The sequence below is a fragment of the Python bivittatus genome, unplaced genomic scaffold (assembly GCF_059951505.1).
Source record: "Python bivittatus isolate LINGU-HERP-01145 unplaced genomic scaffold, Pbiv_v1 ctg000500_np1212, whole genome shotgun sequence".
Lineage (NCBI taxonomy): Eukaryota > Metazoa > Chordata > Lepidosauria > Squamata > Pythonidae > Python > Python bivittatus.
This window is the reverse complement of record NW_028277079.1, coordinates 1,386,633-1,401,500: the sequence shown is the minus strand read 5'-3', so window position 1 is coordinate 1,401,500 and position 14,868 is coordinate 1,386,633. Positions and strand designations below refer to the sequence as shown.

Below are 14,868 nucleotides of genomic sequence, written 5' to 3'. Positions count from 1 at the left end.
TTTTTTATTCATAAAAGGCAAAAAGACATGTCACTGACCACAGAGTCTCACACCTAAGTATAAAAAGATCTAAAAAAAAAACTAAGAGGGGAAAAAAATCTCCCACCTCTTACTGCGAGCATCCAAAGCACAGATTTTTAAAGTCACACAACAATATCACTCAGCGATGATCCGTTTTAAAAACAACAGGACAATTTTAAAAGACGGGATGAAACACACTTAACACCCCCGTACCGCTGTCCCGTGCAAGACAAGCAGCCAGACAGGAGCGTTTTAAGTCAATGTGACCTAATGAGAATCCGAGAAGGAAGAGGGCCGAGCCGGGCCGGGCGGGGCCGGGGGGCGCGTTATATGCAGAGGCCAGCTTGGCTTACGCCTGCAGCCGGAGGGTCTGTACCAGGGTCCCCAGCACTGCATCAAGGTCGCTTTCATGCGGGGAATGCCCTCCTCCTCACCCCGCCAGCCACTCCAGCCCCACAGCCTTTTCAGTGGCTCTGTCTCTTGAGCACAGCCAACGGGGGGGGGGGGAGAAGGAGGAGGAGGAGGCGGCTGCAGCTGCTTCTCATTTGGAGGGGGCATAAAGCCCAAGGAAACAGACTCGCCGTGCCCAGCAAGAAGTTCCGACAGTCCCAGGAGGCTGACAGGTGGCACTCCCCGAATCCCCCCCCAATGACATCACGACACAGCAGCCTTCCCCAATGCCACCTAGGCCCCTTCCGCTGGCCCCCTTTGCCAGGCTCGCCCCCCCTTACAAAGGACGGCTCCCTTGGACCCTCAGACCGAAAGCCAGACCGCTGCCCGGGCTCCAGGAGCCAGAGACCAGCTGCGTCTCGCAGGAGCGGGCAGAAAGGGCGGTGCCCAGTCTCTTGGGGGGCCCTTAAGGCGCCCGGCTCAGCTCTGCAGGCCGGATCTTCATGGCAGCGGATCGCAAGGGGTAGTAGCGCCCTCGCCAAGTCTTCCAGAAAATGCCCTGCTTTCTCTGGTGCCGCTGGCGCGGGATGGAGCGGAAGTATTTCCCGTTGAGGTTGACGTGGCCACAGTAGCTAAACCACCAGCCTCCTGCAAGAAGCAGATGGGGCAAAAGACAGGGGTCAGCCCGGTGCATAAGTTGATACATGGACTTCTTCTAAGCACCCTAACTGGGAACTCTGCCCGGGCACTCTCCGTAGGAAGGCAAGACGGAAAGACCATATTCTGATCTGGAACCGAAGCTCTGGAGTCATCTCCTCAAGGGCTCTTTGCGTTCGTTATTTTCCTGTCATCTTAACAGCAGCCCTTCCAGGCAGCCTTTCCCCCCACTGCACGCTGTATTGTTTGCATAACCCGCCCCCCCATCCTCCTAGCCACTGCCAAGCGGGAAGGGCGGCATTCGTGACTCCAGATTTCCAAACAGGGGCCCTTCCCAGCCCTAGCTGGAAGGGTTCCCAGGAATGGAAGCCATACACACGTGGGTACGGTGGAGATTTGGCAGATATCAAATTCCACCAGCACATCTGTTTGCATTTTATCCCCACAACCGCCCTGTAAGGGAGACTGGGCAGAGAAGGAGAGACAGACTGGCCTAAAGTCACTCTGGGTTTCCCTGGCAAGCTCTTCCTGAAGGCTTCACCCCTCCACCAGGACCCTGCTCTGTGGTCACCATTTGTCCGCAAGCAGAGAGTGGTCAAAAAAGTCAAGGGGGCAGCCGCAACGCTGCCACCAAAGCTCTGCCCGCCTTTTACGCACATCAGGGCTTCAACTGCCCCGTCTGCGAGCGCCCCAGGACCCTCCCGCCCTCTCTGGCCAGGGGCAGCTCCGGGGCATTTGCGGGGAGCTCCGAGTCCCTCAACCGACCTGAGAGGTGCTTGGCACAGTTGGTGTCTCCCTTCAGGTCGTGGTCCTGATCCCTTGTGGAAAAAGGCAGCTGGGGGAAGTCCCCCATGGCACTCTCCAGCTCTCCCAGGATGGGCCCCAGGAGGCTGAGCGTGTAAGCCGTGTCCTCCCCGCCCAGCCTAAAGAGAAACTGGGCGCTCCGGGCGTTCCCCTCCCAGTCCTGCAGCTCGATTAGCAGGTGGAACTGCCCCTCCTTCACGATCTGGTGCATCTTCTCCAGGCCTAGCCAGAAATCCCCTAAAGAGAACAAAGCGGTGGAAATAACTGAGCACCGGGCGCGACTAAAAGGCAGCCTCAAAGCAAGATCACCAAATCTCAGGGCGCCCCTCCACGGGCTGGGACAGCATCCTGGCAGGAATTCTCAGGGCCGCCGCCACGTTCACCCACCTGTCAGATTTCCAAAGCCATCCTTATAGGCGTCCCACAGCCGGTCAAAATCTACAGAGCCGTCCAAGCGCTGCTGGATCACAGTCCAGCCTCCGTTCTCTGCCGACAGAGAGAGCAGGAATAAGGGCACCGAAGGGCCGAGGCGCCAGCTTCACCTCCGCCCCAGCCCTGAGCTGCCATGGCACCTCCCCACCCCCAAAACACTGACTGATTCCCTAAAAACACGGTGAGCTGGCAGGGAGCTACTGGAAGATCTGGCACAGCATTAACAGCTGCTTTTAAATTTCATTACTGTGGACACCTTGCAGGAGGGAAGCTGTGTTTGTCTATGGTGGCGAAAAAATTAGGAGTCCGGTGGCACCTTTTGCAGCTCACAAAGGTTATTTAAAGGTAGAAGCTTTTCGACGAGACTCCTGATTTTTTTACAGTGGGAACAACACACACACACACACACACACTTCTCCCAAGTCAAATCAGCCATCTCCCAGCCGTATGGAGACTGGCATCCAGGCTTGGCATGCCCCCAGCAACCTCCTCCCAGCACAACTTACCCATGTCACAGAAGACTTTGAAAGCCTGGGCTCCGGGGGGCTGGATCTCAAAGACCCCACTGTTCTGCTGCCCCTCAAGGAAGAGGTCGTGACAGCCGACTGGAAGCTCTGCAAGCCGAGAGAGAGAGAGCCAGAAGCAAGACTGTCAGGATGGATTAACATACACGTTACGGAAGCCGGTCTGTTGACTGAAGAGGCTCAGACTTCCCCAATCTCAGCTCTTCGGCTCTGTTCAGCTGCAACCCGCAACGTCTCAGAGTCACGGATGACAGATTTGGGAAAGCTGTGATCCAACACTTCTAGAGGTGCGCAGCTCGACAAGGTCCTTTATGGTTTAATAACCCATTGGGTGGGTCCCTTTGCTTATACCTATGTATTCATCTTCAGGGCTAATTGCAAAGCATTTTTGGTGGGTTTACCTGAACATTTGCAACCGCAGATATTAAAACACAAAAGCGCAGCATCTTAAAACAGTGAAATCTGGAATTCCACTCCATGCAAGAATCCAAGCGAAAACATTTTCAATAGGACAATATTCACAAATATATAGAGAAATGGAAGATCGTGCACTGAACACTACTGTTTGTTTTCTCTATTTTCGTTCATGAAGACATTCCTTTGTATAATAATTTGCTCGTTTTGAGAAAAAAAAAGAGCTTGTTATTTGAACTGTTGTTTGGAGTATCAATTGGTTAGTAAATCTAAGCCCAAACCTGAATTTTGATCATTTGCATAATGTTACAAACACTTGTACAGTATGCACAATTAAAAAAAAAAAACCACATGCCCGCTTGTTTGGAATCAAGTCTCGTGAAGCAAAGAGGAATCTGAGTAAACAAGGACAGGATTCAGTGGCATCCCAGGGTGGGGGCCGGGGGGCTCAAAATGCAAGATGGTTGATATGTTGCCACAACCCAAGCCTTGCCCGATTTGTACCTGTGCGTCCTGTGTGTACCTGACGGGACGGCACCTTTTGGCTACACAACTCTCTGTGCTCACTTAGACTGATTTCCTGAGATCTAGGTCCAGGCATCCTGCTTAGCACCATTACTGCACATCATTATTTGGGGCTGCGGGCTACTTAAAGTAATCCCCTCTGAATTAGCTATGCTGCCTGAACATTCCCGGCACTATGGTGCCGAACACGTCTGGATAAGAAGACAGGCAGCAACTCCTCTCCTCTCCTCTCCTCTCCTCTCCTCCAGGGCCTCCGGTTCATCCCTCTTTCGCATCAGCAGAGCAATTTCCTAGAGGGTCAAGTGGGTGCGCTGGCAAAACAGCCTGATTTCCAGTCTAAGGGGGTTGACATGTTGACGCAGCAGAGAGGCAGGAGGAGGGACGAAGCCCGTCTGGTCTGGCATTAACAGCCGGCCACAAAATCAAGGAAATGCAGGGCAGGCAATGAAAAGGAGAAGCGTCTCTCTCTCGCGCATGCACTTTCAGAAGACGAGACCAGAGCAGGCCTGCGTGAAGTCACTTTCCATGACCAGGGACCCTGGCACGTCGTGGGCTGCTGCAACCGCTTGTTGTGAGAAATAGAAGGAACGTTCCGTTGTGTCCAAAGACGCATTTATCACGCTGTGAATCACAGCGGCTGAGAGGGAACATCCACGTGCAAGGACACACCACCTCTGGGCTCGCTGGGCTTCCCCGTGAGAAACGGGGCTGCCTGCTCTAGAAACTGGGGGGCCCCAGCCAGTTCTCTGCTCTGACGAAGCGGCAGTCAAGGAGGGGCACAGGAAGGGGAACGAAGGGGTCCCCTGGCTGCAGTTCTGCCCTCCTCACCCTGGTGCCACCCAGAGGGGTGCCTTGCAAAAGGCTGGCCTTTTTTCTGGAAGCCACGGTGCTGAAGTTGCCACACCAAGAAAAAATTACGACCTGTTCTAAAAAACCAAACTTCTGTATCAGGGGATGACCCACCCCGGGGGCCGGCGGTCACCTTTGCTGGGGTCATTGTCCCTTGCCCAGAAGCATTCAGCTAAGTCAGGCGGAAAGCCAACAGAAGCTGCCTAAAAGGATCTTCCCCCATCAAGAAACTGCCAGCCTGGTCTGTGCCAAAAGCCCTCTGCACATGCTCAGAAAGGGCTGGCTCGTTCATGCCCCACGCGTTCAAGGCCCGCAGATCACCAGTGTCTGCAAAGCCTGACAGGTGGGGCCTGCCCGAGGTTTCTTGTGGGGCACCTGGAGACCCCCTTAGAGGCACCCCAATGGCCACAGCAGCTGGACTTTGCTTCGGGTGAGCCTGGCACCCACCTGTGGGCCAGCAGAAAGTCCACTTGCAAGCGCAACGCGGGACAGGAGGCCAGCAAGTGGCAGGGCCGAGAGGCAGAGACGTGGCAGGGCGGAAGGGGACTTTGCCCGTTGCTCAGAGCAGATGGAGGGGGCACCGCCACCCCAGACAAAGAGAGACCCTGTTCTGGCTCCCTGCAGGAGGGGCAGCGTCCTCGAAGTTGCGGGGGGAGAGGCCTCCTTCCTCCGGCCTTGGATAAATTTAGCCGAGATTCTCAAAACAGCTGCCGGGGGCAGGATGCCAAAGAACAGGGCGGGCTGCTGGAGGGGGACCCTCGAGTGTAAACATGAACTTTACTCCAATTCCTTCTCCTCCTCCGAAGGGCGGGTGAGCTTGCATCATTCAGTTGCCCACAGACGGGACTTGTGCCGCGCAAGGCCGAGCAGGCTGCAAGCCCCCCCCCCCATCCAGGAGGAGAAGCTGTCGGCGGATGAAGGGCAGGCCTGGGAAAGTTGGAGCTTGCCAACCTTCCACGTAATTCTTGAGGACTAGCACCGCAAGCCAACCCATGCTTACCCCCACGCCCTTCTCCATCCTCTGGCTTTCAGCTGAAGCACACACAGCAGCCCGGGCAGAGGAACAGAAAGAACAAGGCCGGCACCACCCGCCTCCCATACCGAGAGCCTCCCCTGCTTGCTGCCAACCATGTGCCAATCCCCTTGGCAGTGCCAGCCCAGGGTGAGCCAGGCTTAAGCTGTCCTGCTGCCAAAGGGGTGGTTTCCCCCTCGTTCCAAGGGCAGTGGGGAGGGACTGGGGACGGAGGCAGGAGAGGGACGGGCGATGGGACCTCAGGCCGGCGTTTTCTCCCAACTCAGAGAAGCGGGGATGGAACTTTTTAGACCCTTTTCTCTTGCCAGTCAAATACCGGCAGCCAGAACAGTTCAAAGGAACCTCTCTGTCTAGGAGCAGTCTACCATCTCTGCACACCCAGCGCTAGAAAGCATCAGCACACGCTGGAACTAAATATTGGGTAAGGGCCTGCTCTCTGCCTCAGTGTCCCCCAGGTACAGAGAGGCACAAGGCCAACTCATCTCATGCCTTTGTTCTGAAGTGGCTGCCCGGAGAATCCCCCTTTTGCCCACTTCTGGTTTTTGGACAAAGATCCAGATAGTTCTTTTCTGAGATGAGATCACCTTTTTCGGGAGAAGAACAGCCTACAAAATCTAACCCTAGCATCTGTCCTGATGTTAGCACCCATTGTAAAAAGGCCACCATTGAACAACAGCGTGAGGGAGCACGATGCGTGCAGGTGAGATGCGACGGGTTGGGCTTCCAATCAGGGTCCCCTAATCCAGCACTCCCTTCGATGTGTTTGAACTCAACTCCCATAATCCACAGCAGACCTTGAGAGCTGGGGAAGGCAGCCACCCTCAACTGGACCTAACAGATTTGCTCCTTGGCATCTGGAAAAGAAGCCACAGGGCTCGCCCAAAAAATAATTTTAAAAAGTTTCCCAGAGCGTTTTGCAACCGCTGTTGTAGAGTGGGCTGTGCTCGGTGTGCAGCCCTCCATGGGGGTGGGGGCAAGGAGAACAGTGTGCTCAGCCCCCTGGCATCCCAGGCCTTTGTCGTCGGCCGGTCCCAAGCCTGAGTCACAGCCAGGCGGGGAGAGCATGCAATTCCAGGCTGCCCACGACCCGTTCTGGGAAGAATCTCGGGGCGCTGCTTTCTCTTGCGGTCAGCTCACCGTCTGGGTCTGCGCTGGGGATCCGGCCCACACGTGAAGTGGAGCCCAGGGCACCTCTGCTGGGGAGAAGGCCCGGCCCCAAGACGGGCTTGCCAGTTCACCCAGTTTACTGGCGAGCCCCAGTCCTCCTCTGCCCCTCTCCGCCAGAGCCGGGCAAGAGCGCTGGGCAGCCCAGGCTGAACAACCCCAGCCTCCCGGTGCCCAGGGCCTCCCCTGCAAACTGCAACGGGCGACGCTTGGTTGCTCAGCCTTTTCAGGGCCGGGACCGATAACCTTCTTGGGGCAGCGAAGAGACGGTTGGAAGCCTTTGTTTGCCCCCCTTCAAGCTCCCTATCCCCCCACCCCCAAGATCACTTCTAAGGAGAGCAGGGACAAATGCTGGCCAGAAGAAGCCAGTTTCCCTGCAGCTTAGAATCTCTCTTTAGGACACAAAGCCAAAAATTCGGGCTGGGCAGGGGGCGGGGGGGCCGTTTGCCTGGTGGCTGGGGGGGCAGAGGCGGGCCAGTGCCTGCTCAGGGTCTCTGCCTTTCCCGGGTGGAGTGGGATGGCTCTGGCCCTCCCGCCTCCGCCCGCCTTGGCCGACGTATTTTGGAATCCCAGGGCAGGAACGGGGGGGGGGGGCGGCCTTTCCCCTACTTGGAGAGGGGCCAGCGCACGTGTGCTCCTCCGCTTCCCACCCCCACAGCCCCCCTTTCACTGGCACGCCAGCCATTAACCCTGCAGCTCCCGGCGCGCCTTCCGCCCCCACCTCTGACACACTTGGCGGAGGGCCATCCTGCAGCCGCCGAGAGCAGCGAGCGGGGAATGAATGGAGGGCTGATGCTTTCCCCAACCGGCACCCTCCAGATGTTTGGACTGGGGAATCTGGGAGGGGTTCTCCCGCACGTCTGGAGCAGGCTGAACCAGCCCGAAAGAGACAGGCCCGGGGTCCGTTCCTTGGCATCTGGAGGGAAGCTGTCTTTGGTAGAGGTTTAATTTTGTACAGGGTAAGAAGCAAGCGAGAGGAGGAAGGCTCCTGAGCACGTACAGAAGGTTCTCTCTTCCCACTGAAGGCCCTGGAGGAGAGCCGTGTTATGGCAGCAGAAAATCAGGAGGAGTCTGGTAGTGCTTTTTCCGACATGCACATTTTATTAAAAGGCTGCACTGGCGGGGGAATTCTGGGAGTTGAAATCCACCCGTATTAAAGCTGGCAAGTCACTGCTCCAGCCCTGATGCCCCATACTGTTTTTCTAGTTTAGACTGTAAGCATCAGGGGAGATGCCCGTCGCCACCTTCCCCGCCTTCCCACTTGCCAAATATGACACAGAGCAACTTTTCTGCCAACACGGAGACCTCCTTCTCCACTATGCCGTGAACCTGACCTAATGACCGCGCCCTTCCGTCTGCCCAAAGCTGCTACTAACGTCCCAATGGCTGAAAGAACGCTAGTCCTCATGACTCTGCCAGTGTATCTTCCTGGAGAGACTAGGCCTGGAGCCTGGGGACAGATGTTTAGGCTGTCCCAAGCTCTTCTGAAATTCCTTCACCCTCACAGTGCACCCCAGAGTGACTTCTCTGCAAAGAAGCAAAGGATCACCAACCTGGATCCCACTGGTGCTTCCAGCCCAACATTCAGCTTCTAAAACCAGCTACAGGTAGTCCTCGCTGAACGACCACAATATGGACTAGAAAATTCATCGTTAAGCGGGGCAGTTGTTAAGCGAAGCATCACGTGACCGCAGCCAATTTTATGACCTTTTTTGCCTTAGCCGCTAAGCAAATCACATGGTTCTCCATTGATTTTGCTTGCTGGAAGCTGGCTGGGAAGGTTGCAAATGGCGATCACATGACCACAGGGGCTCTGCGACGGTCGTAAGTGCGAAGATTGGTCGCAAGTAACTTTTTTCAGTGCCATCGTAACTTTGGATGGTCTCTAAACAAATGGTCATTAAGCGAGGACTACCTGTAATTGCACATTCCCAGGCAGCCCACTGAGCAATGGGTCCTCCCCGGAGGCCATCCTTGACTGTGGAAATTCCATGTGGCTGTTACAGCAAAGGAGGGTCGCTGTCACCTTGGCCAATGCATCTACCCCTTTCTGATGTTTCAGTTTAAGGGCATACAAGCAGGGAACCGCAGTTTGCATGATTAATCAAAGATAACTCAACTTTTGAATTTCCCAGGCCATTTTCCAGCAAATGTGGAAAATGTTGCAATGCTGACAGGTTGTTTCTAGCTGCTGAACGCCCTGGCTTTCTGCCTCTAGAAAGCCCAGATCTGTTCCTGAAAGATTCCACTTTCACAAGGCGGAACTTTCCGCAAAGGGAAAGTTCTTCTTCCAGACCCCAGTAAAAGGCAGAGAAGTTGGCTGCTTACTCACTTGAACCCTCCAGCGCTCCAGGCTTGACCATCTGGCTGTGGTTCGCAGCTCGATCGGCACTCCGCTGGACGGTCACCCTCCACCTGGGATTCTGCGCTTCCTTTTCGCTGCGGTGCACCGGGATGAGCATGTTGACCTGTGAAGGGGGAGGAAGAGCAAGAGGGGGAGGATGCACAGCTCAGTTTCGAAGGGAAGGAAGATGTGGGACAGAATCTACAGGCAACCGGGTCCCATTTGCCTCTTCTGGTAGAGCTCAAACTGTATTTCTTAGGCAAGCCACCCCATTATCTTGCCTTCGTCTCCCCTCCCATGACTGCAGAAAGTGGATCACCCACAAAAGCACACAGACACCTCAGCTGTAAATTATGCCTCTGAAATAAAGAAAATTGAAGCCACTAACAACAGCAGATTCTGCGTGGAAGAAATGCGAGATCAATTCAGTTCTGATGCATGAAACCAATTCAGACCGCAAGTCACTTTGGGTGAGATGGGCAGCTATACAAATATGATAATAAATAAAAAATTAAAAAATCTGGCAAGAGCCACAGTCACACTATGTGCGTCATGACACGTGTGACGCCACTTGCCCCCTCCATACCTATGATTCTAACTCAAGCGAGCATTTTTCACTCCTTGAGACACGTCGCCATGCCCATTCCGAGGACATGGGCTGGGGAATTCTGGAAGTTCTCACACTCTTGAGGGCACCAAGTGGGGGGGCTTTCTGCACCAGGCTCCAACCGGTGGGTCAATGGGGAGGGGGCAGGTGGAGGAGAGGAACAGAGCAATGAGCAGACCCCAGGAGCCTGGAACCTGCCCAACCAATCTAGGAGAGCCGTAGCCAAACCAAGCCCCGAAGGAAACGGCTGGCCCTTTCTGTCACAAGGTTTAAGCTTGCTTTGCAGAGAACAACCGGGCCCCGCCCATCACAAGGCTGCCCTTGCGAGGGGGGCAGAAGGAGGACCTTTACTCATCAGGTTCTGAGGCTCTGCCAGGCTGGCCAGCGCACCAGAATGAGCCTTAACGGGCCTTCCTTGCATCAAGAACTCCCTCCAGAAAGCAGTTGTGAGGGAAACTATGGTTGCAAGGAGCTGGAAAGAAAAAGTGGAAAGAAAAAATCCTCTCCTGTTCCCTCCCCCCCCCCGCAAAAAAAGGCTGCGTTTCTAGACTGTTTCACAAAATTACAATAACAGGGAAAAAAATGACTCAAATACAAGCCAGCCTGGGCAGCTGAGGAGGGAATATCCACAGAGTCTAAGGCAGTGTTGTCCAAACTTGGCCACTTTAAGATGAGTGGACTTCAACTCCCAGAATTCCCCAGCCAGCCATGGCTCTGGGAGTTGGTCTACTCATCTTAAAGTGGCCAAGTTTGGACAACACTGGTCTAAGGCCAAGTTAGGGTTCACCCTTCAGGCATATTAAAATTAGGAAATTCATCCTCGCGCTTTTGTTCTAAGGAAGGGCTCTGCCTAAAATTGTCCCAATAAAGGAATCTCCAAATAAAACAATGACACCAAAGGATCCTTTAAGAGATCATCGAGGCGACCCGCCTGGCGTCATCTGGAATCTGCATACCCAAACAAAGCAAGATCCTCCAGCCCCGCCCATCCTCTCAACCTCATCCCCACCCCCTGGCCAGCTTCTCTCAGGCTTCTGCACCTCCCCTCCCCAGAGCAGGGGTGAGACTAGATGACCTCGACAGCCCCTTTCCATCTCTAGGAGTCCACGGCCTTTCTTCCCTTGTGAGGGCTACCTTTTAAAAAATGTCTGCGATTGTGTTTGGACTTGAAAGGGTTGCAAGAAAAACAGGCAGGGGGGAGTGAAAGTGTTTGGCCTCCCATGTACCTATGTCCACCCTCACATGAGCCATTTTTTCCACTAAAAGCCACACTGTCAAAATGCAATCAGGTTGCTACAGAATTAGGGGAGGATCTGTGAACAGCCTTCCCCACCTGAGTCTGGAGAAAAAATAAGGGGGGGGGGCAGAGTGCTTGCTGCCATGCTGTCAGCCTAGCAAAGCCTCCCCATGCAGGCTGGAACCCTGGAGATATGCATCTCCCATCATCCCCAGCCGTCAATCACATTGCGGGAGTTTCTGTCCAACATTTCTGGAGGATTTTGTATGAGGGAGGCTGACCCTTTCAAGCTGATCTCCACCTGCCATCCCTCTTCCTCCCTCCAATTCCCGTTCACCATTTCCCCCTCCCCGAAATGCCCTGGAGCCCAAGGGCCCCTGCCCCTCCAGGGAGCAAGAGGCCGGCTTGCTCTCCCACTCCAGAGAGACTCTCCTTCCAGGCCCCTTCCCATTCAACTCCCCCCACCCCCCTCGGCTCACCCGTTCCAACAAGTTAGGCGCCTGCATCTGCTGGAAAGCCTCAACCGCTACCAGGACTGGGGGTGGTTCAGCCTGCGCGGAGCACCCAAATACCTTGCTCTGGAGACTTTTAATCTGCAGATTCTGTTTGTCCATCCGGAACTGCTGCTGCTTGATCTTCTGCAAAAGCTCTTCGATTCTCAGGTTCTGGCGCCTGACTAGGTTCTGAAACAGACAAACGGACATGGCGGTGGATTAACTTCACTACGTCTGGGGCGCAGAATGAAAGCAGTGCCCTGAAAAACATCTAGCAATCTAAAAAGACGTGAGCCAGTGCAGCACCAAATCGGCCAACTCTGGAAAAAGTCCGCAGGGTCGATCTCTGGCTCACCCCTTTCACCGAGAGGGCAGCTCGCTGGAGGTGCTGGAAAGAACCAAGTCAGGCAGAGCTGCAGTTTCGCTTTCTGGATTTGTTTGCAGAACTCAGATGGTTTGGAAGGGCTTTGCAAGGGAAGAGGAGTCAGGCGCTTCGGGCAGGAAAATGGCAAAGTCAACACTTTGTTTCCAGCAAGTGAGTCTAGACGCTCCCGTTCGCCTCTTTGCACGTCTCCGTGTCAGCTCACTTACGGAGTCACAGCAGTTTTACGCACAGTTTTGCCCGGCATACGACTTTCCACAGTCGTTTGTTTGTTTTTTAAATTCACTGTGGAATCTGAACCAGTTTGATTGTGTTTTTCGTACGTGGCAAAGAGGAAGTAACGCAGGCGGCTGGCACAGCCCTGGGAGCGAACTGCTGGCAGAACGATATTCCTGGGAAGACGGGCGAAGGAAGACGAGCCCCTGGAAACAACGGAGCCTCCTCGCCTCTCCTGCCTGCAGGTCGCTCGGGCCACCGAGGGCTCCGGTCTCGACTTTGCGAGGCGGGATCGGCGTGGCTTAAGCAAGGGTAGCTAGGAGCAGCTCCCTGTAAACAAAGGGTACCTCTGCCCAGGTGCAGAGCGCGTCAGGCAACGCGTTCGGCCGCCCGGCAGCTCCGGCGCGCAGAGAGCGCCGTCCTCCCGGCCCCTCCGCCGGCCCCGAGCAACAGCCTCCGGGACGCACCTGCAGCGCGCCCAGCTCCGCCGCCTGGCCGCTCCCCCGGGGGCTGCCGCTGATGTTCTCGGCGCCCGCCTGGCGCAGCGCTCGGCCGTCGAGGCTCCCCGAGGGCTCGCGCCGGGCTTCCTCGCGCGCCGCCAGCTCGCCCGCCAGCGTCTGCAGCCGGCCGTCCAGGTCGGCGAAGCGGCTGTCGAGGAGGCGCTGGGCGCGGGCGAGCTGCTCCCGCTGCTCGGCGGCCGAGCGCTCCAGCCCGGCGAGCGAGGCGTTGTGCGCGCTGAGCCTGCCGCCCAGCTCCCGCAGCTGCCCGCCGGTGCGCTCGACGTGCTCCCGGAGGCCGTGGCCCAGCTGCAGCAGCCCGTGCGCCAGGACGTTGACCTCCTCCCAGGAGGCCGCCTTGGGGGCGCGCTCCTTCCTGGGGGGCGAGGCGGAGGCGGCCAGGGCCGCCAGCAGCCACGCCACGCTCCAAGCCGGCGCCCGGGAACGCATTGCCGCCCCTTCGCCCGCGGAGACAATGAGCGGGGCGCAGCGCGCAGCCACCTCTCCAAGAGCGCACGGCTGAGAGCGGACGCGCCGGACGCGCCCCCTTTTATAGACGCCGCCCCACCGGCGCGCACATGGCTTGAGCAGCCTCTGGCTCCGCTCGGCGCCTCCCCCCCCGCCTCGCTTCTTTTCTTTCGCATAAATAAAGACTCCTCCGGAGGGAGGGAGGCAGGCAGGGACGGAGGGGGAGGGCGAAGAGGGCAGTGCCCGGAAGCGTCGCTGCAGCCCGCGGTCGGGGTGATTCTTCGCCTCTTACCAAATCGGCGACATTCCTGCGTTTTCAGGCCAAGGTCGTCCAAGTGCGTGCGTGCTCGCGTGCTCCCCTCTTCTCCGGAGCCTACGGCGGGCGCGATCCTTTAGGGGTCTGGACGTGGCCTCCTCCTTGGCCCCCCTCACCTTTACAAGGCCAAGAGGCCCGACCCTCCTTGCGACCCTGTAAGGAGGGTGCCGTGCGAGTGTACAGCGATCAGTCTCCTTCATCGGCGGGGGGCTGCCCCCACGCCCGCCGTCTTAACCTTCCCTGAACTGCCCTTCGCAGCCGGCCATTCAGTAAATGGAAGCGAAGCCCCCAAGAGCGGCACAGCTCCCGCGGTTATTTCTGAACGCGACGGGTTTTGTGGTACCCCCCCCCCCTCGGAGTCGCGCACTTGGGGCGGGCTTCAAGGGCTGGGAATACTGGGCAGTCGGCGCCCATCCCTCCCACTCCGCATCGGGGCTCCAAACATCCGGACGGGCGCTAGAGGGCGGGAAAGCAGACAGAAATCCCTTCTCTTGCTGGCTGCTGGCCGCTGGCTGGAACTTTGCACCTAAGATCTGACAGCCCTCCCCGTGATCGCTTCGCTTTCAGGACAAGCCTGTTTGCAACAAGAGATAGGAAGAGCAGGCCGGACTTTCTGTGCCTGAGATAAGAGGAAACAGCGCTGAATCTTCCTCAAACCAGCTCACCCACTGCCCCTCTCCATCCCTTCCCTCCTCCCCCACAAGCTCTCTTCCAGCACCCCCATCCACCGCTTCACAGGTGGCCTTTCGTTCCTTACAATTCTCACCTGGGAGCCCCTTTTCCGACGGTCAAGTTTTCTTCAAGGGCAAAACTTCCATGAGTAGCAGCTTCTGCCTTTGAGTAACATTTGGCAGTCTTGAAAGGTGATCCCACACGCCTCCTGATTTGGGGCTGCCATAAACTAACATGTCTCTTGGAGCATCTCATCGACTCCATCTAAGCCATGAGTCTCCATCTTCCTCCTCTTTTCCGCCCGTCTTCCTTCCTTCAGTCTCAGCCTGGCAATAGCTCTTCCAAGGGACCGAATGTTGGGCAAGGCCCTGCCATGTACAGCCCAGGACAGAAAGCAGTGGGTGGGGGGGAGGAGGGCTGTTGGCCTAAGGAAGCTTGAGCTGACACAGCTCTGGGATGTCTTCCTTGGGCTGACCTGCATGCGTCCCTTTGGCAGAGTTCGGTGTTTGCTGGCTGAGAAACGCACCCCGGGGCAGTGTGTAATGGGGCCAATGCCTCTTAGTATCATTCACATCCCCGGTTCCCTGACCACACCAACCAACAGTGTTTGTTCTTGTGTACTCATTGAACCACAGCCTAAATCAAGCCTTGAGAGAGAGGGGACGGACTTCAGAGCCGCATTCACCCAACAAGCTAACCTTCATTAGGGAATAAGCCCATTACCTGGGTTCACACCATCGCTAAAGAGGCCAGGTGGGCAGACATTAATAAATAAGAAACCCTAAAAAAATTGCAGGGACTTGTCCAGGCAGTCACTAGGAG

At 56.3% G+C, this 14,868-nt stretch overlaps 1 protein-coding gene across 1 annotated transcript; it reads right to left on the bottom strand.

Moving 5' to 3' along the window:
• On the bottom strand, window positions 1-13,121 carry ANGPTL4 (angiopoietin like 4). Its single transcript, XM_025173250.2, has 7 exons — window positions 12,561-13,121; window positions 11,574-11,684; window positions 9,146-9,281; window positions 2,811-2,918; window positions 2,260-2,358; window positions 1,834-2,109; window positions 1-1,059 (listed from the first exon to the last, which is right to left on the bottom strand). The coding sequence occupies exons 1-7, from the start codon at window positions 13,038-13,040 to the stop codon at window positions 878-880; spliced, it is 1,392 nt and encodes a 463-aa protein (XP_025029018.2). The 5' UTR covers window positions 13,041-13,121; the 3' UTR covers window positions 1-877.
• Between the last annotated feature and the right edge of the window lie 1,747 nt (window positions 13,122-14,868).